This window comes from Acinonyx jubatus, chromosome C2 (genome assembly GCF_027475565.1).
Source record: "Acinonyx jubatus isolate Ajub_Pintada_27869175 chromosome C2, VMU_Ajub_asm_v1.0, whole genome shotgun sequence".
Lineage (NCBI taxonomy): Eukaryota > Metazoa > Chordata > Mammalia > Carnivora > Felidae > Acinonyx > Acinonyx jubatus.
Window position 1 is genome coordinate 54,110,473 of NC_069384.1, and position 26,142 is coordinate 54,136,614.

At 42.2% G+C, this 26,142-nt stretch overlaps 1 protein-coding gene and 1 long non-coding RNA gene across 7 annotated transcripts in view; one reads left to right on the top strand and one right to left on the bottom strand.

The window, feature by feature from the left end:
- Positions 1–3,491, bottom strand: part of CD47 (CD47 molecule) — a 45,981-nt gene extending 42,490 nt beyond the window's left edge. For all 6 annotated transcript variants that reach the window (XR_003426834.2, XR_003426833.2, XR_003426832.2 and 3 more), the window contains exon 1: positions 3,302–3,491. Coding sequence is in view for 3 of the 6 variants with exons in the window: in XM_027077667.2 (XP_026933468.1) it covers positions 3,302–3,347 (46 nt within the window). In the remaining 3 variants the exon portion in view is untranslated. The remainder of the gene's footprint in view (positions 1–3,301) is intronic.
- Positions 3,492–3,514: 23 nt separating this feature from the next.
- LOC128315170 (uncharacterized) overlaps positions 3,515–26,142 on the top strand; it is a 66,314-nt gene continuing 43,686 nt past the window's right edge. Inside the window, exon 1 of the long non-coding RNA XR_008297645.1 lies at positions 3,515–4,426. This is a non-coding gene — a long non-coding RNA (uncharacterized LOC128315170). The remainder of the gene's footprint in view (positions 4,427–26,142) is intronic.

The following is a 26,142-nucleotide window of genomic DNA, read 5'->3' on the forward strand; positions in this document are numbered from 1 at the left end:
GAAGCAAAAGATCTGAAATTTATCTGTTACACACAAGAGGGCCTTACAAAGTGCTTAGAGCATAGCATGGGCTCATATTTGCTCAAAATGGAAAAAGGAGTTTTGACAGACCTTGCAGTTGCCAAATGCCTTACCTTACCTTTTAACTGTAAGTGTGACATGTATTCAAATATGCACTTTTATTCTCTTAATCTCAAACTCTGGGGTTGACCAGATTCTGAGTCTTATATAACTGTTCCACAGATAGCAAATGTAATATTCAGAGTTTAGAACTCATAATTCCCATTTCAACTCTATGTAACTACAAGGAAAAGTCCTTAGTCTAGGTATATCAGGATCAAATTTCTTGGGTGCTCTATGTACTTTAGTACTACGTGAGTTTAACAAAATCAATCCTACACTATTATTTTTGCTCTTTTGTCATGGAACTACTATCTGCACCAGGACACAAAGTAAAAGTAGCTTTATGACAGCCCAAGAGTGCACTATATTAGTCTGAGTGAGACACAAGATATAAAAATATAGAGATTTTTATCTTATATAAAAAGGTAACAGCAAAAACCTATAATATGGCTGAAATGGTTATAGGAAAATTATATCACAAAAAGAACATTAAAGTATTAAAAACAATGCCTATATAGCTATAGATGAACATTAAGGAACACAAACTTGGTTTTAATAATATGAGTGATTACTGTGGACTTAGAATATTTATCAAACTTGGGAAAAACACCTATTTTTCTTCTTTAGAACCTGGTCTTTCAAATCTCCATTAACAGCTCAGTGGCAAAGATAAAACATCTGCCAAAATACAGATGACAGCATGAGCAAGTGTCCTAATGGTAGGCATTTAGTGTAATGCTTTAACACACTGCCTCTAGACTGCTGGGGAGGCCCCATAAATAAGTACTTTTAAATAGGCATTTACTTCCTTAAAATGGCAACTTGTGTTTAAAAGTAATACATTCTTTAAGAGAAAAGAAAACATTTTCATTTAAGCAAGACACGTTACTACCAGACGTAGATAATAAAAATGTTTTTTAATCAGTGTACCGTTGATTTTAAAAACTCACTTTGAACAAAGAAAAATCATTCAACCGCTGAAAAGACAGTCAATGTCCCTGCCATTATTTGAGTAAAGTTTTATTTGCCAGTTGCTGAAAACTACTGAAACTGCTGATGTGCTTTAAAAAAAAAAAAAAAAAGTATAATTGGGCTTATGGGGAGGGGGGAGGGAAGGAGCCTAGTAATTCATTCTGCATCTTGTAAACCAACAGGGGGGTGGCAGTTTGCCTGAAAGTAGATGAAAGGAGCATTTTAGATAACTTCTTTTACCACAAAGGTCAACTGAAACTGTAGTGTCTTCAAAAAATGCCTTCGATTAACAGTCATCTATAAATGAAACTGAAAGCAAAATCAAACTTCAGTACAAATAAACCTATAAATACGTGACTTTCTTACTCATTTTGGATTCTAAACTCAGTCTCTTAAATACCCTGGTTGGTAATTACTCGTGTTCTGAGACTGTTAACATATCTTCATACATGTCCTTTTTAAAACCACATATTAAACACACACAAAATCTATTATATCTTATGACAAACACGATCACTTCTTGTTTTATAGTCAACAAAACTCAAAAGTATAATGCCTCTATCTTTTTTCCGGGTTATTAACTAACTACAATAAAATACTATAAATTGTGAATTCTGTGACTGTGGGGACTTGAGCATATTTATATTGTATGTAAATGAGTACCAATTACATGTGATCTTAACTATTATTAAATATGGCCTAACAAAAATCCTATCTCCAAAAGTACCATTATAACAGTTCTTTCCGATCTGCTTGAAAACAGGACCTCTGTTTTTAAAATACTATGACTTACACTTCTTATTCTTCAGACTAGCTTTGATGCCAATGGTCTGAGTTATTGATATTTTATTACAAATTTGTAATTTGGTTCAACATGAAGGCTTTCTCATCCTACAACAGGTTTCTGAAAGCAGTATTATTTTAGGTATAGTAATAGTAATGGCAATAAGCCACTAATGATAACAAGAAAATACTACCTTATCTAATAACTCTTTAGATAATACAGATATCATTAACAGCTCCAACAACCCAGGATGTTTCAGAGATTGAGGAAAGTGGTAACCAAGGATTTAAAGGCATAATGGAAGTGGCTTGAAGTCACAAACCTTTATAAATGACACAAGGAGGCTAATAATCGATTTAAAATCTAATTAATTTAGCATTCTAGAATTCAATTTAACAATTGCTTCCTACTTTTACTCAAATTCAGTTCTGAATCTTACAAAAAGTTCACAGAAGACTGTACAGATGTGAAGTATGACAGGCACCTGAGAACCACAAAAATTCCTATTCCTCACTTTTTACAGAGGAAGCACACGTTTAAAAAAAAAAAAAAAAAAAAAAAAGCATAATGGATTCCAAAAGCCTGGGGGGACCAAACGCCTTTGGCGTTGAAAGACACCAAATCCCACTCTGCTGCAAATATGTTTGGACTCTAGAAAGGTTACGGTCTTCGTATTTCAAGCGAAATCTGTATTACTATTAAGACGGTTCGCCCAAATAAAGTAGAAAAACTTGGAACGGGCAATAGGGCGTGGGGGTGGGTAGCGAGAGTTTCCAGGTAGCTTATTTCTAGAGTTAAAAAAAAAAAAAAAAAAGCACTCAAAATATTCTTCCTATTAAATGCTGGGTTGGAAATGCAATTTAATTGTGTCCTTTATGTTTCCTTAACTCCTATGTTCAAGTGGGAGGGCAAACAGGAGAAATCCCATCTTGCAGACTTCGCCAAAATGCGCACTTCTATCGCAAGAGGCCCGGGCCCTCCCACTCTCCCTCCTTCATCCCCAAATACGTTTAAACACAGAGGAGGAAGCGGGTGCAAAAGAGGGGGGCCCCCAACAGTTGCCACCCCTCGCCTCCGATCGCGCCCTTTCCACAGTTAATTTCTGCGCGAGGTGCACGGCTCCGAACCTTCTTCGGTGTGCATCTGGAGGTGTAGTACGGGGGGGGGGGGGGGGAGGAGAAGAACTCTTCTCCCACCGAGGAGGGAAAAGGAAGAGGAGGGAAAGGAAGGAAGGGGGGCGCAGGATTACCCGAGGGCCCTCCTACGCTCGCACCAGGAGCGTGCAGGGCCCGAGCGTCCCGCGCTCGGACCACCCTTTCCAGGGCGACGCCGAGCCAGCCGGGGCGCAGCCCACACACCCGCGGGGGCGCCGCGGGGGCGCCGCGACACGAGTCGCCGACCCAGGAAAAAGGGTCCACTCACCGCAGCAAGCCGAGCCCAGCAGCAGCAGCACCACCAGGGGCCACATCGCGGCCGCCGTGGGGTCGCCGCCGGCGCTGCCGCAGGTGTCTGGAGCAGCCACCGAAACAGTCACAGGCAGGATCTGCCGCCACCGCCGTCACAAGCAGGACCGGCCGCCGCCGTCCGTCACTGGCAGGACCCGCCGCCCAGGCTGCCTGGCCGTGCGCACGCGCGCTCCTGCCCCCCCCCCCCCCCCCCCGCTCGCTCCCCTCCCACCCTCCCGCTCTCCCGCCGCGCGATACGCGCACGCGCACTCGCCCCCGCCCCGCCGCCGGGGCTGTTGACGCGAAGCCCTTCGGCTTTGCGGCCTCGAGTCCGCGCTCCGGTCTGCTCCGACGAGGTCTGGATCCCGCTCCCCCGCAATGGCACGCGCCGGACTTGCGGGTCACGTCCCGCCACCCTCCACTCCCCACCCCCACGGTGTATTCGCCAGCCGCCACAGGAGGCTGAGCGTGTGTTCCTACGTTTACCCGGGACCTCCTCGCCCCCGCCCTCTCCGCGGTTCTCTCTTGCCTCTCACACCACCCAGGTCCCCGTGCCCTCCCTGCAACGGTCCTCTTCCGCTCTCACTCCCACCGTCACGCTTCAGGAGCGCCGCCTGGCGCTGCGCTCCCCCGACCTGGGCGTCTCCGCCCACACGAGCCCCTCCTGCCGCGTCCTCGCCTGAACCTGTGCCTGCGCCCCCTAATTGCCGCCTCGGCCCCCCCACCCCTCAACGCGAGCGCACTCGCGTAGGGGCGTCGCTACGCTTCCCGACAGTCTGGGAGCCCGGGGCGCCTCTCTGAGTGTTGGGCGAGGGGGCGGGCCTGTCTGCGGCGCGGTCCCGCTCGCCCTCTTGGGCGCCTCTTCGGTCCACCTGCCCCACAAGCTTTTGTTTCCGGTGCGGTTGTGGGCTCCCCTCGCGCTTTCTCGCCTTGTTCTTTAGTGTGTTTCTCCTCTGAACAGGGTTCCTCCAGCACCTTCCTTCGTGGTGGTAAACATCTTTAGGTGTGGTTGACGCCAAGCCCCCAGGTTCAGTCAGGCACGGTTGTAAACGTTGGCTGACACACTCAAGACGTCCCTTCCCAGGATCCTCAATTGAGCCTGGTGAGTGACCCCCAACTCCTGCAGCCCGCTACACCGTTCGGGGTTAGCGTGCTTGAAAAATGGGTTCAAAATGTGGACAAGGCCTTTGACTGTGTCATTGAATCATCATCCTTCGTCCTGAAGCGAAAGCCCTTTTACAACTACAGGTAACACTTAACCCTAAATGGTGAACTAACTCCTTAAAGAGTCCGGCTCCGGTGGCTACCTTAATGGGGTGCATATATGTCTGCTCCCCTTGGTTGTTTTTCTCTTATCCGCCGGAAAGGAAAGCAGTTTCTCACCACAGTATTCTGCTTCTCCAAATCCTCTACCCGTGATGTCTCTTCCATTGCACCCCATCCCTGTTGTAATAAAATCCAGGAAATAACAATTGCCACCCCCGCCCCCCGCCACTGTAGCAGTATATTGTATACGTGTGTAACTTTTTTCTATAATTATTATTATTATTTTTTTTGGTCTGGACCTCTTGTGCACAGCATTATCGATTCTTTCAGAGAATATTTTAAGTATTTCCTCCAAGACTTCCTATCGAACTGTGAAAACAGAAGGGGTTTAATAAATGTGTTGATGTGACTTGAGGCAAGCATTGTTCCAGTGAAATTTGTTTTTTAATGATTAGAAAAAAAGAAAAACAGTTGCCTAGCAGATATCTCACTAAAATAATGGTTAATAATTATGGTGGTAATGATTTGAATGGCAGCCTTGACACCCTGAGGCTACCAAAGGGACTGATGGATTCTCCTCCAACTGCTGCTTATATGGATACAAAAGAATCATCCACCAGACTTTGAGCATTCGGGACATTGTGTATCACAGAGCAGCTGGTTGGCTAAATAAGGCTGTCAGCTGTCCCTGAGACCAACCGACCCCCCTAAAGCTGAAGAGTGACTGGGAAGGACTGTCCCCAATCTTCAGAGGTAGAGATTGAGGGATACTCTGTTTCATACTAGGAGCTGCCGAGGCTATGAGCTTAGTGTAGCTGTGTGCAGAAAATGCAGTAGGCTCATGTCAGGTGAATGAGAGGCCACCTGGGTGACTATTTCTACTCTTGGGAATGTGTTTTGATGGTGAAGCAAGAGGAGGCCTTTTCCAGAGATAGAATCCAAATCTCTCTTAGATAACCTTGGGCTCTTCTCTCCAGTATCTAACCGCTTTACATTTATGTTTCCCTTTTAGTGCTCCCAAACTTTTTTATTTGGATTTTGAGCTCATCTTATCTTTACATAAGGGATTTTTTTTGGGGGGGGGGGTCGTGGAGGGGAGGGTGGAAGGCAAGGGAGTAATACACATTAGAATGTTTTAAACAGAGGTAATACACATTAGATTTATCACCTAAATTAGTCTTTTCATAACAGCCTTGGAACAGATATTATGATCTCCATTTTAGCAATGAAGAAACAAGGGTAGAGAGAGATAATGAGCATTTTGTCCACACTTATATGTGATAATTCCTCTCTGTCTCTCATTTATGTCTATCTCCCTTGTCCTTTTTCTATCTCTTCCAAGAAGCCTTTCCCAAATGCTACTTTTCCTCTTTCCTATAATTTTCCACCACTTAAAGGATTTAATTACCTCTTCCATCATACTTTGTTCATGCTGCTAATAAAATATATCAACACATCTTTCTACATATCTGTCTCCTCTTCTATCATGTCAGCTAGGAGAAAATGAATTTTTTCCTGGGTATATTTGCATCTCCAGGGCCTGGCACAGTGCCTGGTTGAGACCTAAAGAAATCAGTGTGGTATGTAGTATATAGAAAACTTTAGTCTAGCTTTGAGTTACAGCTCCAGCCATGTACTACCAGGTAACCTTAGACAAGTTACTTAAACTTTCTGAGCCCTAGTTTCTTCATTTGTAAAGCTAGATGATAAAGATAATAGAAATTAAATCTTCAAATTGCCTTAACAGTGTAATAAGTGAACACTTTACACTTATATTAAACAGTGCCTGGTGTACAGTAAGCACACAATACTAGCTCTTAATATTATAGTCTCCTTATAGTGAGATGGTTCTCCTAGAATAGAAATGAAAATTATTATCAAAAGGATCACCAGTTGCTGGTCTGGAGCCTTGAAGAAGTACTGGGACTTGGCAAAATGTCTACATTTGATTCAAGCTAGAGGCACATGTCTGTGCCCAGTGGGTAGCCCTTAATCCTCTTGCTTTTCTGAACACTTTGTTAGTGATTGAATGCCGAGTGGCCCACATCTCTGACACCTGGCTCAGGGCCCAGTGTCCTAGGATGTTATTTCAACTTGACCTAGTTATTAAAGCATGGGAGCTCCAGTCATCAAATAAAGCGATGTAGCAAGGAGAGTCTGTGCTCTCTGGTTAAGGACTAGGTTTGGATGGTTAGGCAGCTGGGAGATATTGACATGTGGTTGGAGAGATGGATTTGGCTTAGGGGGACAGAAGGAAGGCTTTAGCAGCAGGAAATGCTCTTCATCCTTGCTTGTGCTTCAATTAGGAGCAAATATTAGGAACAGAAACTGCCTCCATATACGAGGATGGCAGGACTTAATGGTTCCAGGTGAGAAGTATGCTACCAGAGTGCTGACAGTTTGCTCTGGTGTAACTTTCCTTCTGGATGTCAGATGTGCACAGGCGTGTTTTACTTAAGTCAGGGGAAACAGCATTTCCTCCTCCTCTTCCTCCCCCTCCTCCTGTTCTTGCTGCTGCTGCTGCTGCTGCTGCTGCTGCTGCTGCTGTTGCTGCTGCTGGAGGCTGCCCATGTAGGGGGCCCACACATGACAGCTGGAAAGCACGAGAGAAAGCCAGCTTCTGGGTTAGGTTGTAAAATCACAGCAGGCTTATTTCTTTGAGAGCATGTAATGTTTGGGGTCCTGGGAAGGCCTCTCTGTATCTTGCCTAACTCTTCCCTTTGATGGCAGATAACATACATGTAGTGGGTACATACTATGCACCAAGACCTCACTGTGCTAATGCATTTATTTTCTATTGCTGGCAGAACAAACTACCACAAATTTAGGGGCTTAAAACGACACTCATTTATTATCTTACAGTTCTGTAGGTCAGAAGTCCACTGGACTCCGCTGGTTTCTTGGCTTCCGGTCTCACAGGGCTAAAATCAAGGCGTTGCCTGGGCTGCTTTCCCTTCTGGAGGCTCTAGGGGAGAATCCATTTCCAGGTTTATTTGGGTGGTTGGCAGAGTTCAGTGTCTGAGGTCCCCATTTTCTTGCCGGCTGCCATCTGGGGTTAGGGGGGCTGCTTACCATCTAGAGGCCTCTTTGGGGTCATTGTGTGTAGTTGCATGTGGTCTCTGAACATCTCAGAGCTAGCAGTGGTACATTAAATCCTTCTTATGTTATTACGTTTCTTCTGCCTCCCCTTCCTCTGCCACATTTCTATGACTGACTTTTCTGCCTTCCTCTTCTACTTTTATAAGTGCTCAAGTGATTAGATTGGACCCCTCAGTAATCCAGGATAATCTCCCTATTTTAAGGTCTGTAACCTTAATCACATCCACAAACTCTCTTTTGCTATGTAAGGCAACATATTCACAAATTCCCAGGAATTAGAGTTTGGCAATCTTTGGGAGGCATTATTGTGTGTACCACAGTTAGGTTCTTTTCATATTTATTCCCTTTATCTTTGTAACAGCTCAGTAAGGGAAATGTTGTTCATATCCATTGTGTATGTGAAGAAACTGAGCTCCAGAGAGGTTTGTATCACAGGTGACTTACTTTGCCCAGTGGATTAGTTTTCTTAGGTCTACCCTAAAACCAAAAACCGAGGAGACTTAAGAAAAATTTATTCTCTCCTAGTTCTGGAGGCTCAAAGTCTGAAAATAAGGTGTCAACAGATCCATGCTCTGTCTGAAGTCCTCGATAAGAATCCTTCCTTGCCTCTTCCTAGCTCTTGGTGGATCCCGACAGTCCTTGGAGTTCCTTGGCTTGAGCTGCAACACTCCAATCTCTGACTCCGTCTTCACATGGCCTTTAACATCTCTATGTCCCTCTTCTTTCTAAATTTTTTTTTTTAACATTTATTCATTTTTGAGAGACAGAAACAGAGTCCAAGCAGGGGAGGGGCAGAGAGAGAGAGAGGGAGACACAGAATCTGAAGCAGGCTCCAGGCTCTGAGCTGTCAGCACAGAGCAGAGCCCGACACGGGGCTCAAACAAATGAACTGCGAGATCGTGACCTGAGCTGAAGTCAGACACTCAACCAACTAAGCCACCCAGGTGCCCCGTCCCTCTTCTTATAAGGAGACCAGTCATTTGATTTAGGGTCCACCCTAATTACAGTGTTATTTCCAAATACTTAACTAAATACACCTGCAAAGTTTCCTGTTTCAAAATAAGGACACAGTCTGAAGATCCAGGAATGGGCATGAATTTTGAGGGGATACTATTCAACCCACTGTAGCCAGTAAAGTGTATTACTTCTGGACAAAAGCATAAAACCTAGCATGTAATTTGCCACTCTTTCTTTCCCTACATCATGGCAATCAGCAATGCTCCAGACAGTGTCTGCTCTGTCGGCCTGGGCCCTAGAGTAAGGATGAGGCAAAGCAGAGCTCTGGCTGACCTACAAAGAACGTACAACGAGAATAGAAATAAATGTGTCATCTCTCCTGACAGATACCATCTACAGCATTTAATGACATAGTCCAGCCCTTCAGAAATATTCCCAGCAGCTAAGGCAGCTCCCCACTTCCTTGTTTGTATACAAAAATACCTTGAATACTGGCATTAGCCAAAACCACTCTGAGGCCTCACTGTACCTCTTAGTCCCAGCTCCACTGGCAACGTTTTACTGCACTATTGTTCCTCTATGGAGCAAGGTGTAGAAAGAAATAGATTTCAAAGACTGCCTTTTGTATCCTTAGAGGGGCAAGTTTTCTAGGAAAAGAAAGAGTAAAGGCTAGAGCATATGAATGTCCTTTGAAATTAGCTGCAGAGTAGCTGTCTGCATGTCAGGCTGATAGTCTCCTCTGCAGTTTCAGAAGAGTTCCCCACCTGCAGCAGCCAGGAACGTCTGTTGAGAAAGCTTTGTTCTCTGCCTAAACAGTGCTCTCTAGGTGTGCTCTCCCTTGCCCGTCCATGGCCACTTGTGCAAAATTACTCAAGACACTGTGCTTCGTCGAGTTTGCTTATTGATGCTACATGAGTTCTCTGCGTGCATCTGCCAATCTGCTCTTCCCTAATACTGGTCTAATTGCTATGGGTGTGGGCCAGCGGACTCAAACTATCATCAGATGGGCTTTAAAAGTGAAGTGGATAAACTAGGATCAAACTGCCAGACAAGACAGATGTACATATTTGGAATCATGAGAAAGGTTGCCTGATTCCATGTGCCCATAACCTCACTTACTTGTCTGTCTTGAATGGCAGCCTGGACTTGAAGGCTCCCATGTGCCAAGTGCTATTGTTGCAGCTGCAACTTCTACCTTCTCTTCCCCAACCACAGGCCCCATGAACAACAACAGTAGGAGGAAAGGAAAATGTTATAGAAACACTATGCTTATAGGAGTAGTTCTCCAAGTGTGGTACCTGCATCAGCAACAGTTGTAGCTACTGAGAGCTTGTTAGAAATGCAAAATCCTTGAGCTCTATCCTGAAACCTACCAAACCAGAAACGCTGGAGTGGGACCTAGCAATCACTGTTTCAGGGAGTCTTCCAGGCCATTCTGGTTTATACTAAAGTATGAGAACCACTGGCTTCAGGCCTGACCTTGGAAGTCCGGTGCTTCTCCTAGGAGGTAATCCATCTTGGTAAAAATGTCATCAGTGCCTCTGTCTCCTTGGATTTGGTGGGTACAGTGTAGAATCCCTGGCAACCCCAGTTGTCTCTTGGCCCACTGGGTGTTTTGTATTAGCTGCAGGTTTCTCTAACATCTTATGGTGAAAGAGCACATGCACTACGTCCGTACTGATAGAAACCAAAGTGTGCTTCAGAGTGACTTGAGGATCACTTTAGTTCTATAGTTAGTGGGTTTACAAGTAGTTTAAGAAATTGGTTTCATGGTAGTTTACAAACTGCCTTTTTTGTGTGCGCATCCAGATATTTAGTATGTGAAATCTGGGCTAATGTCTTGTGAGTTTCCACTTACAAGATGCCATTTTTTAATAAATTCATTTATTTAAATTCAAGTTAGCTAACATACAGTGTAGTATTGGTTTCAGGAGTAGAACCCAGTGGTTCATCACTTACGTATAATATCCAGTACTCATCCCAACAAGTCCCAATAAGTGCCCTCCTTAATGCCCATCACCCATTTAACCCATCCCCCAACCTAATACCCCTCCAGCAATCCTTAATTTGTTCTCTGTATTTAAGAGTCTATTATGGTTTGCTTCCCTTTCCATTTTTATCTTATTTTTCCTTCCTTTCCCCTATGTTCATCTTTTGTGTTTCTTAAATTCCATGTTTGAGTGAAATCAGATGATATTTATCTTTGACTGACTTATTTTACTCAGCATAGTACCCTCTAGTTCCATCCAGTAGTTGCAAATGGCAAGATTTCATTCCTTCAATCACTGAGTAGTATTCCCATGTGTGTGTGTGTGTGTGTGTGTGTGTGTGTGTGTGCATGTGCACTGTGTATGTATACCACACCTTTATCCATTCATCAATCAGTGGACATTTGGGCTGTTTCCATAATTTGGCTATTGTTGATAGTGCTGCTATAAACATTGGGGTGCATATGCCACTTTGAATCAGCATTTTTGTGATTTTGGATAAATACCTAGTAGTGCAATTGCTGGGTTGTAGGGTAGTTCTATTTTTAATTTTTCGAGGAAGCTCCATACTGTTTTCCAGAGTGGCTGCACCAGTTTGCATTCTTACCAACAGTGCAAAAGGGTTCCCCTTTCTCCACATCTTCACCAACATCTGTTGTTTCCTGAGTTGTTAATTTTAGCCATACAAGATGCCATTTTGATAAAAATGTAGAAATTTTCATATAGTCACATAAATGTGTCTCTTTGTCTAGAGAAGGAAGTAAATGAAACCAAGGATTCCCTGGAGGAATGACAAATCAATACCCATTTCACCAGATGACAGATTCAGAGGCACCTATGTGGTGGTATGTGGAATAGGGGAGAAATGAGTCATGCTGTATCATAATTCAAAAGAAAATTATTTGTTCGTTTTCAAAAACCACATGGGCTAGATCACCTGCAGCTGGTTCTGATAAACTAAGATAAAAGGGTCATCTAAATCTGCTCTGTCCTAAAAAGGTAAGCAGCATTCTTGCCCATAGGTGTGCATGAATGCTCCTTCCTCTGGAGATGTTAGAAGGGTTTCTGATGGACGGATCAGTCAGATTTGGTAATGGATATATTCCTCCTCTTCAGTTGTATAGATGATTCTCTTAATTTTGTCTGGCAGTACTGGATTGCCTAAGAAAATCTGCTTTCCTTGCATACTACAAATTCTTATGAAACAGAAATTTGTTATTGCTGCTGGTATTATTTTTTGGTGTAAAGGTTGCACTTCTCAATCTTTTCCTCCTTTCAACTCTCAGAACCCACACTGTGTTTTGAAGCATTGTAAGTATGGCCCCAGAAGACCAATGGAACATGCTTGTAATTTGTGCTCCAATAGTCATCCGCTTTCCCTGTCTCACCTCTTTGGGGGCTGAATACTATGCCTACCCAGCTTCCTTTTCCTCCCCAAGCAGTGGCTTTGTGCCAGTGGGACCACAAGTTAGATGAAAAGCTATCAAAGCACTAAGGGAAGAAATCGATAGTAATATATGTAAGTGTGCACATATATCACAAGTGACAGTCTCATTTCCATGCAAGTTAAGATGTTCTCAGTGCCTCTAATTGACACCCTGTGTATCTGGGTGCACACATAGTCTGATGGGGATATACATGGCTGGATTCATCTTATAGAGGCAAAGTGGACAGCTGCCGATGGGCTGTGATTTGATTTTGCTGGAGGGACCTTTCCATGACTACCCTAGCTGGCCCAGGCCTTTTGCCTGCTGGGAATTCCCACATCACTGGTCGCTTTGGATTGAGGCACTGAAAGTTGTTTAAATGCAAATTATTTTCTAGGAGGTAGAGACATTATTATTCATTAATATTTGGGCTTTAATGAATTTATAAGCTTAGACGAGAACAGGCCAGAGTCTTTTGGTAATAGAAACCAGAGAGATATGTTTTAATGATGATAGGCAGAACAGAAAAGACTGAGATCTGAAATGCTACAGAAACTATAGCCATAGACTTAAGGAATAGAAGAAGTATGCTAGTTACATGGTGAGAAATAAGATGGATGGAAAAGAGAAAGTAGGAAAGTGGGAAATAAAGTGCCTCCCCAAGTACAGAGGTCATTTCTGCCTAGAGCTCCTGGTGATTCTTTCTCCTAAGCAGGAGTGTTTACAGATACCCTGCTGAGACACTTCTAAGTATGTATGTATGTATGTATTCAAAAAGAGCTATTGAACAGCTAGTACATGCCTGGGCACTGTGGGTACATCAGGAAAACAAACCAGATAAAACCCTGCCCTCACAGAGCTTGTGTTTTAGTGGGAGGGTGGGGAGAGACAACATAGGAAATAAATAAAGGGAAGTGTGGTACACTAAATGGTGGTAGCAGCTGTGGAGAAAAGTAAAGCAATGAGAAGGGATGGGGAGGACATGCCATTTTATTATTATTATTTTAACGTTTATTTATTTTTGAGACAGAGACAGAGCATGAACGGGGGAGGGTCACAGAGAGAGGGAGACACAGAATCTGAAACAGGCTCCAGGCTCTGAGCTGTCAGCACAGAGCCCGATGCGGGGCTCGAACCCACAGACCGTGAGATCATGACCTGAGCCAAAGTCAGACGCTTAACCGACCAAGCCACCCAGGCGCCCCAGGAAATGCCATTTTAAATAAGGTGGTCAGGGAAGGCTCACTAGAAGGTAACATTTGAAGAAAAAGTAAAGAGTGAGCAAGTCAGGCAGATGTCAACATGGAGATCATTTCTGGCAGAGGAGACAATATATGCAAGGTCCTGCATTTGGAGCCCACCTGGCTTATTTGAGGAAGAGCAGGGGGAGGAAGACAGGCCTAGGGGCAGGGGAACAGACAGTGTGGTCAGGTGACAGTAAGCACAGGGGAGAATAGTAGGGGATAAGGTCAGAAGATCATGGCAGGGGCAGTTTACGCAGGGCTTAATAGGACTTGTACTCTGAGTGACAGGATTTTGAACAGGGCAGTGATACTATCCAACTTTCCATTTAGTGGGTTATTTCAGGGGTTGGCCAGAGATAGTAAATTAGCAGGCCACAAGATCTCTGTTGCAACTCGTTGATACTGCTGTTGGAGCACCAGGTAAACCAATGAATATGGCTGTGTGTCTATAAAACTTTATTTACAAAAGCAGATGGCAGACCAGATTTGTCACAAGCTGGTCCTTGGGCTATTGCAGTAATCCACTGGGGAGATTAAGGTGGCTCAGACCAAAATTGTAGCAAAGGAGGTGGCCAGGAGGGGTTAGATAGTAGCTATGTTTTGAAGGTAGAACCCTCGGGATTTGCCATGGGACCAGATAGATGTTGGTTGTGGCCAGATAACTCCAGGGTTTTCAGCCTGTGCAACTAGAGAAATGAAGTTGCCACTACCAAAATGGGCAAACTGAGAAGGGGAGGTGTGGTGGGGAAGTGGGGGAGGGGTATCGGGAGTCTGTTGGAACATGATAACTGAAGATGCCTTTAGGATAAAGGAATTGGACTAGATGTTTCTTAACTCTCCTTCTAACTCCAATATTCTGTGATTCCACAACTGTGAGAGAATAAACATCTACCCTAGTGGCTTCTGCTGTGAACGCATTCTTCAGGGAGACCTTCCACGCTGCATTACTCCATCTTTCCCAAATGCAATTGGTGATTATGCTGGCTAGAGATCAGTTGCTGGGAGGAAGAAACATTGAAAGGGAGGCAACTGGCAGCTGAAACTAGCAGGGGGAGTTGGAAGAGCAGCTTAAATCGTGTATGTGCCCGAGGAGGCTTTAAAGGGCTGGAGGCAAATTCCTGTGAATCTTAGTTTCCTGGAGGTTATTCATAATGGAGGGTTGTCAGCCGACCAGGCTAAGAATATTCAACTCATTTTCAGAGAAAAAGCAAAGCGTCATCTTCAACTTAACCTCTGCTGCTCTCTCAGAATGCCTACACTTCAGACCCACTCACCCCTGCTTTAGGTACCCCTGGCAGTGTAAGCTGATTTGGTGGCCCCTGGAGACCCACAGGACATAGCCAAGGTCTTTGTCCTTAGCTTCTCCAGGCCATTTCCTCCCTCTTCTCTCTCATCTCTCCTCACTGGGAGGTATGTCTTCTGTCTGCCCAAATTCTTTCTACCCAAGAAGTGGCTCTGTGCCAGTGGGGTTGTTTGCTGCATGGAGAGCCGGCAAACCACTTTGGGAGTGAGCTGATAGTAATATATTTAGAATATGAGCATTTATCAGAAGCAGCAGATGGAGGCAGCAGAGTGGAGCTCCCAGAACCGAGGGCAGGGAGTGTTTCATTCAAGTGTAAAGCGCATGCCATCTAGACTCGGCTGGCACCAGCTCATGAAACCAGTGAAGAGAAGGAGGAAAACAAAGAAAGGCCACCTTTGTGCTAGGTTCGATAGAGGTTACAGCATTGCCTGACCAAGAAGCTTCGGTGCCTCCAAAGACTGCATTCTCTCTGGGATAGGAAGGAAAACCCTTCGCAGTTGCTTTCCTTAACATTTTTTACTTCCCTAAAGCTTAATAAAAAAAAAATTCTGAAGCCCAGAGTAAGTGGAAATATAGACCATTCATTTACGTATGCATGGATTAATTCATCTGACAGATATTTGTTATATGCCTCAGACATGCCAGGAGCTGTGGGATATTCTGGGACAGAGAAGAACCAGGCAGATATATATGTTGTAATTCTTAACTATTAGAGCTGTCAAAAGTATTTTAGTTTTAATTTTTTACCACCATCCCCACAACTAGCCCTTAAATATACAAATGTATTCAAGACCTGTGCTATTACCTATTTGAACTAGAGGAGTATATTTTTTAGTGGTAAATTTCCTGAGGGCATAAGTACCAAATTCAGCATATTAGTGAAGAAAAAATAATATTCCCAATCACCTTTTGGAGAAGAATACTGTGATGAAGCCATCCCATTTGGAAAGGCTGATTTTAATGGTGAATATCAGGTCTGTAGAAGGGCCCCAAGTCACCCCACAGAGGGCATATCAGTATACCCATAACAATGAACCTTGAGAAAATGCCTCTCTTCAGTTTTTGATTTTTGGGTTGTTTTTTTTTTTTTTTTTTGAGAGATTTTAAGTGTCATCAGTGAATGAATCACATATTTTTTCATATAGCCTTTATATGAAAGCACCAAAATGTGAACTTTTGCACTATTATATATAGAAGATGTGGATCTCAAGTCACCTGGTCAGAATTAATCACTCCTGGTGGTTGGTGCCACAGGAGGCTAAAATAATTTCACATTTAGGGGCGCCTGGGTGGCTCAGTCGGTTGAGCGTCCGACTTCGGCTCAGGTCACGATCTCGCAGTCCTTGAGTTTGAGCCCCGCATCAGGCTCTGGGCTGACGGCTCAGAGCCTGGAGCCTGCTTCCGATTCTGTGTCTCCCTCTCTCTCTGCCCCTCCCCCGTTCATGCTCTGTCTCTCTCTGTCTCAAAAATAAATAAACGTTAAAAAAAATTTAAAAAAAAATTAAAAAAATTAAAAAAAATAAAATAACTTCACATTTAAATATACCAAGTTGTGTACTTTGCTCTTTCTCATGATGCATCATAGATTCCTCAAAGGAATGTGCAGCTCAGTGCCTGACACACAGTTGGTACTGAATACATCGAATAAAAGAATAAAGGCTACAGAGGGGTGCTGGGGTGGCTCAGTCAGTTAGGCATCGACCCTTGATTTCAGCCAGGGTCATGATCCCAGGGTCTTGGAATCGAGCCCTGTGTTGGGCTCTGTGCTCAGCATGGAGCCTTCTTGAGATTCTCTTTCTTTCTCCCTCTGTTCCTCTCTCTTGCTCATATCTCTCTGTAAAACAATTTTAAAAAATTAAAGAAAGAATAAAGATTACCAAAATACTTGCAGTTATAAAGAAAACAAAAGAAAAATTACCAAATGTTCATTTTTATCATACTATCTTCAGGATAAAATAGGTATATTAGAAAACATTCAGTTGTTATGGATGAAAATGTCTCTAATTTACATGCTCTCAAAGTTCTTTTGTTTTTGGTGTTTTTTTTTTTTTTAAATGTTTGTTTATATATTCTGTAAGAGAGAGGGGAAAGGTGTGCATGAGTGAGGGAGGGGCAGAGAGAGAGGGAGAGAGAGGGAGAGTCCCAAGCAGGCTCTGTGCTGTCAGTGCAGAGCCTAATGCAGGGCTGAAACCCATGAACTGTGAGATCATGACCTGAGCTGAAATCAAGACTTAACCAACAGACTCATCCAGGCATTCCTTTTAGTTTGTTTTTTAAGTCATTTATTCAACCACTTTTGTTAAGCATTTACTCAACAAAAGATTGTGTGATTTAAGATCACACAAGATTGTGTGATTCCCTAGAGGGTATAAAAGTCCTGTACTTCAAAGGGCTGAACCAGAACCATGTTCGGGGGAGCTAAGAGTACCACTGAAGCATAGAGCCAGAGTAACACCAGTGACGGAGAGAGAAACTGGGTAAACAGAGATTTGAAGGAAGTCTTAAAGTGGTTTTGGCAGACCAACAGTTCTCAGCAGGAGAGGTGTTGTCCCCTCAGGAACTTTGGAAATCTCAGGGGGCATTACTGGTGGTGGCACTGCTGAGAGGACGATTCTAACATTTAGTGGATGGAGGCCAAAGATGCTAGATGCCCTGCAATGCGTGGGTTAGTCCTGTATAAGACAGCATCGCCCTGCATCCAACAGACATTTGAATGTCCCACCAGACATTCACGTAGGTGAAAATCTGGTTATAATTATCTGAGACAAAAACCTGATTCCTGTCATGTATAGACACAAAGTATGACTTGCACAGTTTTATTAAAAACTGAATTTTGCAATATATGACTCCCTTGTGAGTCAAAGGAAGATTGTGTTTTGCTCTTTGGAACTTTGCCAAGAGTCATTCTCCATCCTGAAAAGTCGCATCACTAACTGTCTCATTGCTCATGGTATTTGTGTCACCAATGCAATACACCTGAATTGGTCTTCATTTGTATCCGTTCCCAGTGATTTTAGGCAAATATTTCATTACTTTGTTATGTTTTTAAGTATAATTGTGCCCCACCATTTACATATAGAAATATGTTTTATTCTATATTACTTGCCTTTTTTCACATTATTATTAAAACATTATATTGAATTTTTAAAATTATGAGCATAGATACATTATCACAACATTTATTTCAAGATAGTAAAAGGCAGGTTGCTTTTTTTTAATATATAAAAAGGGGGTACTGGGTCTCTAAGCCTGAGAACCAGTGCGATGAACAAAGGTGGAAAGAGCATTCTGTGCAGTACTCTAAAACTTTAATGTGTTTAAGAATCACCTGGGTATTGTGGTAAATGTGGATTCTGCTTCAGTATGTCTGGGTGAGGCCTGAGAACCTACATTTCTATCAAGCTCCCAGGTGATGCCGATGTTGCTGGTCCATGGACCACTCTTAAAGTAGCAAAGTTCTAGACAAAGGGATTTGTAGGTATGAAAGTATGGAGCCTTGGAAGAGCTTTTCTGGGGAACAACCAGTAATTTGGTATGATTAGAGCACAGAATGCAAAGTGTTATGTGGTGGGAGATAAAGTTAGATAGGAAGGCAGAGTCAGAGCAGTCAAGACCTCGTCCACCCTATTTGTACTTCATTTTGTAGATGAAAGAGCACCTTGAAATGATTTCAAGTAGAGGTTGTAATATTAGATCTCTCTGCCACCATGTGGGTAGGGTCTGCTGGATTCAGGGAGTCCAGTGAGGAGGCCTTTACAATTATGTTGCCTGAACACAGAAATAATGAGGACCTGAACCGAGGAAGCCATAGGAGAAGCGGAAGGAAGAAGACAGGTTTGCTTTTTGGACTTAGGTCTACTGGGACTTAGTCATTGATTGAGTGTGGGTAGTGAAGGAGAGAGGCATCAAGGAAGACTTGCAAGTTCCTGGGAAGAGCTCTGGATAGATAATGATGCCACTGACCAGAATAGGGAGCAAAGGAGGAGATGCAAGTTTAGGGGCAGGGTTAAGAGAGAATGGTTTTCAGATAAATGAATTCAAGCTGCCTATCCTATCAAAAAACAGAGAGGTGTCCAATTGGACTTTAATTGTGAGAACTTTTTTTTTAAGAGTGCATTTTGTTTCAGAGAAAAGGGAACCCTTGTACGCTGATGGTGGGAATGTAAATTTGTGCAACCACTATGGAAAACAGCTTGGGGTTTCCTCAAAAAATTAAAAATAGAACTCCCGAATATGACCCAGAAATCCTACTTCTGGGTATATTCTCAAAGTAATTAAGATAAGGAGGTCAAAGAGATGTCAGCACTGCTGCCGTGTTCATTGCAGCATTATTCACAATAGCCAAGGCATGGATACAAACTAGATGTCCATTGATGGATGAATAGATTGTAAAAAATGTGGCATAAACATACAGTGGAATATTTTTCAGCCCTAAAAAAAGAAGGGAATGCTGCCATTGTGACCACGTGGATGAACCTGGAGGGCATCATGCTAAGCAAAATAAGCCAGATACAGCAGCCATGATGCCGTTTATATGAGGAATCTAAAATAGTCAAACTCATAAAAGCAGAGAATAGAATGGTGGTTGCTGGGGCTGAGGGGAGGCTGAAACAGAAAGGTATTAGTCAAAGGGCACAAAGTTTCAGCTATGCAATATGAATAAGTCCTACTAGAGATATACTGTATGGCCAAGTGCTTATAGTTAATGATACCATATTGTATATTTAAAAATTTGCTAAGAGGGTAGCTATTAACTGTTGTTATCACCAAAAAAGAAGAGGGCAGGAGGAAACTTTTGGAGGTAATGGATATGTTTGTGGCATACATCGTGGTGATGGTCTCATGGATATATACTTATCTCCAAAGTCATTATGTGGCATACATTAATTATAGACACCTCTTTGTGTGAAAACAGTGTATTATATTTTACCCTAGCAGGCATTGGCTGGACAGGTACACTCATCTGCAATATTCCAGTGGATTTCTGAGGGAGGTAGAGGAGAAATGTGAGCAATCTTTCTAAGCTCTGTGGTTGTCCAAGCCAGGTGTTAGGATGAAAAGAAAGGGACAGTTGAACATACTCATTTTATTATGGAAAGTGGCTTAAATATGATAATAATCTGGGTGTCAGAGAGTAGTAGACACAGGTGAAATGAGTTTCCTGCTTCCCAAGATTAAGCTTCCTCTCTCTCTCTCTCTCTCTTCCCCCCCCCCCTCCCTCCCCCCCCCCACCCTCACTTCCATCGTACATACACACACATACACACACACACTGAGTTTATAGATATTGGCATGGCAGTGAGTTTGAGGTGGTCCTGTGAGGTCTTGGGCCTGGCATCCCATTCTTGTATTTAACTGTGTCAACTTCCACAAACACCATGAGCAGCTAGTCTTCATTGAGTACTGGGGAGCCAGTCCTTATCTATAATCTTCAATTTATGTCATTTGGTTTTCACAGTAATTCTAGGAAGAAATTTTATAAATGAGGAAACTGAAGCTTATAGAGGTCAGGTAATTTGCCTAAGGTCATACAGAGAGAAGAAATGACAAATCTAGCCTTGACCCTATTTCTTTTCTCACTCATGCTGTAGTTTATTTCCTTTAACATCTCCCAGTCACACTGAAGCAATAGCTGTCCCTCTAATACCCGATGCTGCATCACACCTCTGCACAAACTAAGTAGTTTTGCTTGGAACCTCTCTTTTGGATATTCACTTGTCAAAGCCCTACCTGATATTGTGTCAAAATCCTAGCCTGGAGCCACTGTATCTATGAAGACTCCTGACTGGGTGCCCTACACATATTTCCCCTCTTGCATGTGTCATGCTCCACTGCAATTATGTGTTTATACGTCCCTTCCTCTCTGCTGGCTGTGGACTCCTGAAGGATAGGACCATATCTTAGTGCTCCTCCCTCACTGTGTCTGATGCCCGTTACTGTCCAGTAAGCGCTTTTTAACTGATGTATACAGTTATTAGTGGGTTCTCAGTAAATTTTACTTGATGTTTATAGTGCCTGGGAAGTACAAACCAGTTTCTAAAGAAAGTAGACACTAGCGATGGGCAAAAAGTGACTTAGAGAATCATAATCTCTCAACACATTATTTATGTATAAATTTTTAAATAAAATATGGGTTTCACAATGGATTTCCTCCTCCCTGTAATCCCTCACCATTAATATTAGACTTAATTATTTAGGGGAGCCTAGCTGGCTCAGTCAGAGCAGCATATGACTTTTGATCTCCGGATCATGAGTTTGAGCCCCACATTGGATGTAGAGATTACTAAAAAAATAAATAAATAAATAAATGAACTTAAAAAATAGGTTTAATTATTTAAATTTAGTTTATTGAGATCTAATATTTAATTTAAAATCTAGTTTTTAATAGAATTTTAATAAATAATAACATTCAGTAACTAAAAATGACACTTCATATAAAAACACTTTTTATCATAATTGATTTTTAAATACACTGTAGTGGAAAAATTATGCTAGCTACAATGCTACACCTTGACCAAGTTTTAGGTCTGATCCTCATCCTTGATTTTGTTTGTATTGCTCATGTTCTCAGCTTTTCTTCTTTTTCTTCCTATTATTTCTTCAGTGAGGTTTATATGAAAGAAGGTGGACTTTCTTCAGGCCTACAATAAAGTGGGGGCAATCAACACTGACTTAAGAAAAACAAGCAAAAATATAATTACTTTCAATCTACAGAAAGATTAAAAAAATCAACAAATAAATATATTTGGGTTTGAACATTAAATTCAATTTTTCTATAGCATGTGTTTATTAAAAATTAACACGTATTTGAAACATCTAGAATATTGTCCATTCTGGCCTTTGTGAATAAGAAGAGGTTCTGGAATGGGACACACACACACACACACACACACACACACACACACACACACACATTTCTATCTCCCTGAGACCAACCTCTGCAGTAGTTACAATCTTCAGGGAATACTCAGATAACCTCAACTAATGTAGGTTTATTGCAAGACCATGTTTCTCAAACTGAGGTAGCCATACCTCAGAAGATTACATGAGTTATCAGCCAGGAGTTACGGGAAGGAACTAAAAAAATAAAAAAGGGATATATCTCTAAGTTGTTAATTTAAATCAATGGGCTAAACATTATTTTGGTATAGAAACTAGTGCAGATCTCTTAAGGAGGAGGATGGAAATTTCTCGAAATTTTAAAGATAAAAATACCATGGGACTGTAAAGAAATGTTGAACTGATGATAAACTGCTTGGGCCATGTCCCAAACTACCAATAGCACACTTTCTTTTCTTTTTCCTTGGTAAAATGGAAAAGTCAGAGAAGTATTAAATAGGATTTACAGAGAAATAAGGACAATAGTCCTTAAGGACAATAGTAAGGACAGCAGAACAGACATTGTTGGAGACTGGAATGTTGTTCTGAGAACAGAGTTAGCTAAACACACCCAAGATGGCTCTGGTGAATGATTTATCTGGACACCACCTCAGCAGTTCAATGTTTCTGCCTCTGCTCTTAGGAGAACTCTGGCAAGGGCCAGTATGTCTGCTTCAGCGGTTCCTACTCCCACCCGCCAACCACAGTCCTCACTCCTTGCCATAGTTTTTGGTTTCTGCTTCCCTATGGCTTTTGCCTACTAATAATTTAGGTATATCCAGTGGGCTTTCACAGCCTCTACAACTTTCTTTCTGTATATGTTTTGCCTGTGCTCCATCTTCCAAATGCCCAACCAGTTTGTGTATTATATATAAAACTCTCCAAAATAAGCAATATAATCCCTTCAATTAATCACCATGATCTATTTTAACATAGATTTTGTGACAAGCCACCTCTTAGAGCACCAGCCAACCTCCACGTTGTTTGCCCTCCAGTTCAGTTTCCACTTATGGTGAGGTTGGCTGTTGTTGACTAACACAGCGTAAGGTTTGAAATCCTGTCAGCTTAAGGATTCACCACGGTTGGGTTTCCTCTGTGGGATGGTGGAAGTATGTCATGGGCATCCTTGCCTTTTCCAAAACAGCCCCTCTAAAAGATGTCAGAAACAGATGACTTCAGAAGGATGAACAACTGATATAACCAGATAAGGGTCTGAAGGCTTTTCATGGCATCCAAAATTCTGGATAAACTTATATAGAAATTTAAAGAATGGAATATTTGAAGGGACTGCCTATGTAAGGCAGGTGTCCTTTTTTATTTTTCTTTCACTTAATTTTTTTTTTTGTATTTCAATTACAGAAGGTTGAGTTAAACATACTCCTTACTTTCTAGCCCACCATCACCACTGGTCCATGCTAGACCTCCCTTGATTGATTTATTAATTGGAATCCTCTGTTTTAACCAACTGCTGGAATTCATCTCTAAAGGGAACAGCCCATACCGTATTTAGAGCCCCCTAATTCTTAGATTAAGCCAAAAATAACTTTCCTATAATTTTGCCCGTATATTCGCAGGTCTGTCCTGTGGACCCACACAGAAAAATAAATTCCTTCTTCAACAACTCAATAGTTTCTCAGTCTCATATTGTCAGCTATCATGACATGTGAACATTCACTTTTCTATGTGAAATGTATTCTGTTCCTTAATTCTTCATAGGATGTGGGTTTAAGACTACTACCTAGTCACCTTCTCTTGGACACTTCTAAAGTCTGACAGTGTCTTTTAAAAAATTCAAATATTTTAAAATAGATGTGCTCTGCAATGCAAAATATAATGGGTGCAACCTTGCCTCTCTATTCCTTAATTTCAGTTTCTATTAATGCACCCTAAAATTTGTATGAGTTTTTTAAAAAATAATATCACATTTTTGACTCTCATTGAACTTTAAATCTTTTTCAAGTGAACTGCTGTCAGTCCAGAGCTTTCCTACCTTGTATTTAAGTAGTTGATTCTTTGAACTTAGAGGCAGAACTTAACATTTAACCCTATTAAGTTTTATACTGTTAATTTCATTCCATCATTCTCCTTTGTCAAGGTCTTTTTCCAGTTTGATTCTTTAATACAGTTTATCAGCTTTTCCTCCAACTATGAGTCACAAATTTGATAGGCAAAATTTATACTGGGGTTCACCTAATTCACTGATTAATATGTGTAAGATTTCAAAACAGAGGGTAGAGAACTTTAGTGTAGTTCTCAAACTTCAGTGTACCAAGAATTATCTGGGACATTATCTGGACATGGAAATTCCCAAGTCTCATTTCCAGAAATTTTGATTCAGTAAGCGTGTGATGGGGCTCTAGGAATGTGCATTTCTAACAAGTACCACATGTGATCCTGATGCATTTGGTCCTAGGTCAACTTTAGAAGCATCTTTAGAAATGTCCTTTGAGTCTAGGTGGACAGTAATGTGTTTGTTAATTCCAGGGGGGTGGTTGCCTAGCACAGTGCTGGATACATGATTGATAATGAATGAGTGAAGGGATGAAAGAATGATAGATAGAAAGGAAAGTTCAACTAACAACCCAGCTAACGTTTCTCCATTTTTAATGACATACCCAATCTGATGGGCTTTTTCAACTACTTTGTTGTAATTAAGTTATATCTTTGATGTTCCCCACTGGGAAAGGTGTATTATGCATGACCTATTCTTCATGAACATATGTTGTCTCCTAGTGATCATTGCTTTCCTTCCTAAGTGCTCACAGATGATGTGTTTCTCTCCAGAATTTCATTGAGAATTAAAAAGTGTCTTATTTTAAAACCCACATGTCTGCCTCTATTACTTCCTGCCTGACTTATAAGAAATTAGGGCTTAGTATTAGTGTTGAACCTATTTGCTGCCCTTCAGGCCATGTAGATTCTCTTTCCTGTTTTAACATGTTTGCAAATAAATAAGAACCCAAGCAACAGACATTTCAACAAGCAGACATTTCTTACTTTCCCCTGAATTTATATTTTTTGAAAACTTTCAAAATGCACAGAAAGACTCAAAGAAAAATATAGTGTTCTTGACCCAGACCAACAATCATTAGCATTTTGCCATATTGGTTTTTTATATCTATAGCTAGATAGATATTTTCCCCTTGAACCAGTTGGTCACCATATTTCTTTAGTCTCTTAGTCTAGAACAATTCCTCTATCCTGTTTCTGACTTTCAAGGTAGGCTTCTGAATTCTCTGAGAATATTTCTGGGTGTTTTGTTCATTTGTTTGTTTAAAAAAATTTTTTTAATGTTTATTTATTTTTGAGAGACTGAGAGAGAGAGAGACAGATAGAGCACAAGCAGGGGAGGGACAGAGAGAGAAGGAGACATGGAATCCAAAGCAGGCTCCAGGCTCTGAGCTGTCAGCACAGAGCCTGATGCGGGGCTCGAATTCATGAGCTGCAAGATCATGACCTGAGCAGAAGTTGGATGCTTCACCAACTGAGCCACCCAGGTGCCCATTTGTTTGTTTCTAGAAAGAGAAAGAGTGAGCACTCACATGCAAGCCAGGACTCTGGGAGAGGGGTGGGGGGTGAGGGGGGGGGAGAGAATCTTAAGCAGGCTTTGTGCTGGGTGTGTAGCTCAATGCGGATCTCACAACTGTGAGAGCATGGCCTCAGCTGAAATCGAGTCAGAAGTTTAACTGGCTGAGCCACCCAAGTGCACCTTCTTCTTGTTTTTGTGTGTTTACTATTTTTTTTTGAAATATTCAAAAAATAAAGAGGATTGGAAAAGGATAACTTTAACATTTGTTCCTAAAGGGAGGTTGGAGCACATCACAATGTTCACCATAAATTTTAAGGAATCAGATCCTAAGTAAATGTGACAGAAACAGAAGGTGGAGTGGAAGCATCCTAGATCACTGTAAAATCTAAGGAAGTGAATGTTCTACAAAGCCAAGGGGGTTTTCTGCAGATAAGATAAACTATCAGATCAGCCCCTGTAGTATTTCAGGGGGGTTCAGATCCCTGGGGATTTAAGATCCTAGCACCTGGGTCTGTGGGAGGAAACCTGAGAGGCAATTCACAGCTGCCATACCCGGTTCATGACCCCCTCTCAGAGTGGTCACCATCTAATGGATTGCAGGGGTATCGAGGCCAAGCACCCACTGTCCCCAAATCAGGACACATCTGGGGCCATCCCCACTAAGGCTCTGTCAAGACTTCATCACAGCTCATCCTCTCCTTCTCAGCTTCTTTCCTTCAGCTACTCCTGGTGCTGATTTTAGGAGTATTCTCTAGTAAACCACCTGTACACTCATTTCCCAGCACTGCTTCAAGCTTTTATTTGTGAACATATTTAATCCTCACAATGCTATGAGGTGGGTGCTATTGGCATCTCCATTTTATTTTTTCATTTATTTTTGAGAGAGAGAGAATGAGAATGAATGGGGAAGGGGTAGAGAGAGAAGGAGACATAGAATCTGAAGCAGACTCCAGGCTCTGAGTTGTCAGCACAGAGCCTGACTTCGGGCTTGAACTCATGAACTGTGAGATCGTGACCTGAGCTAAAGTTGGATGCTTAACTGACTGAACCACCCAGGCGCCCCAGCATCCACATTTTATATGTGAGGAAACTGAGGCACAGAGCGTGGCTAAGTGACTGGCCAATG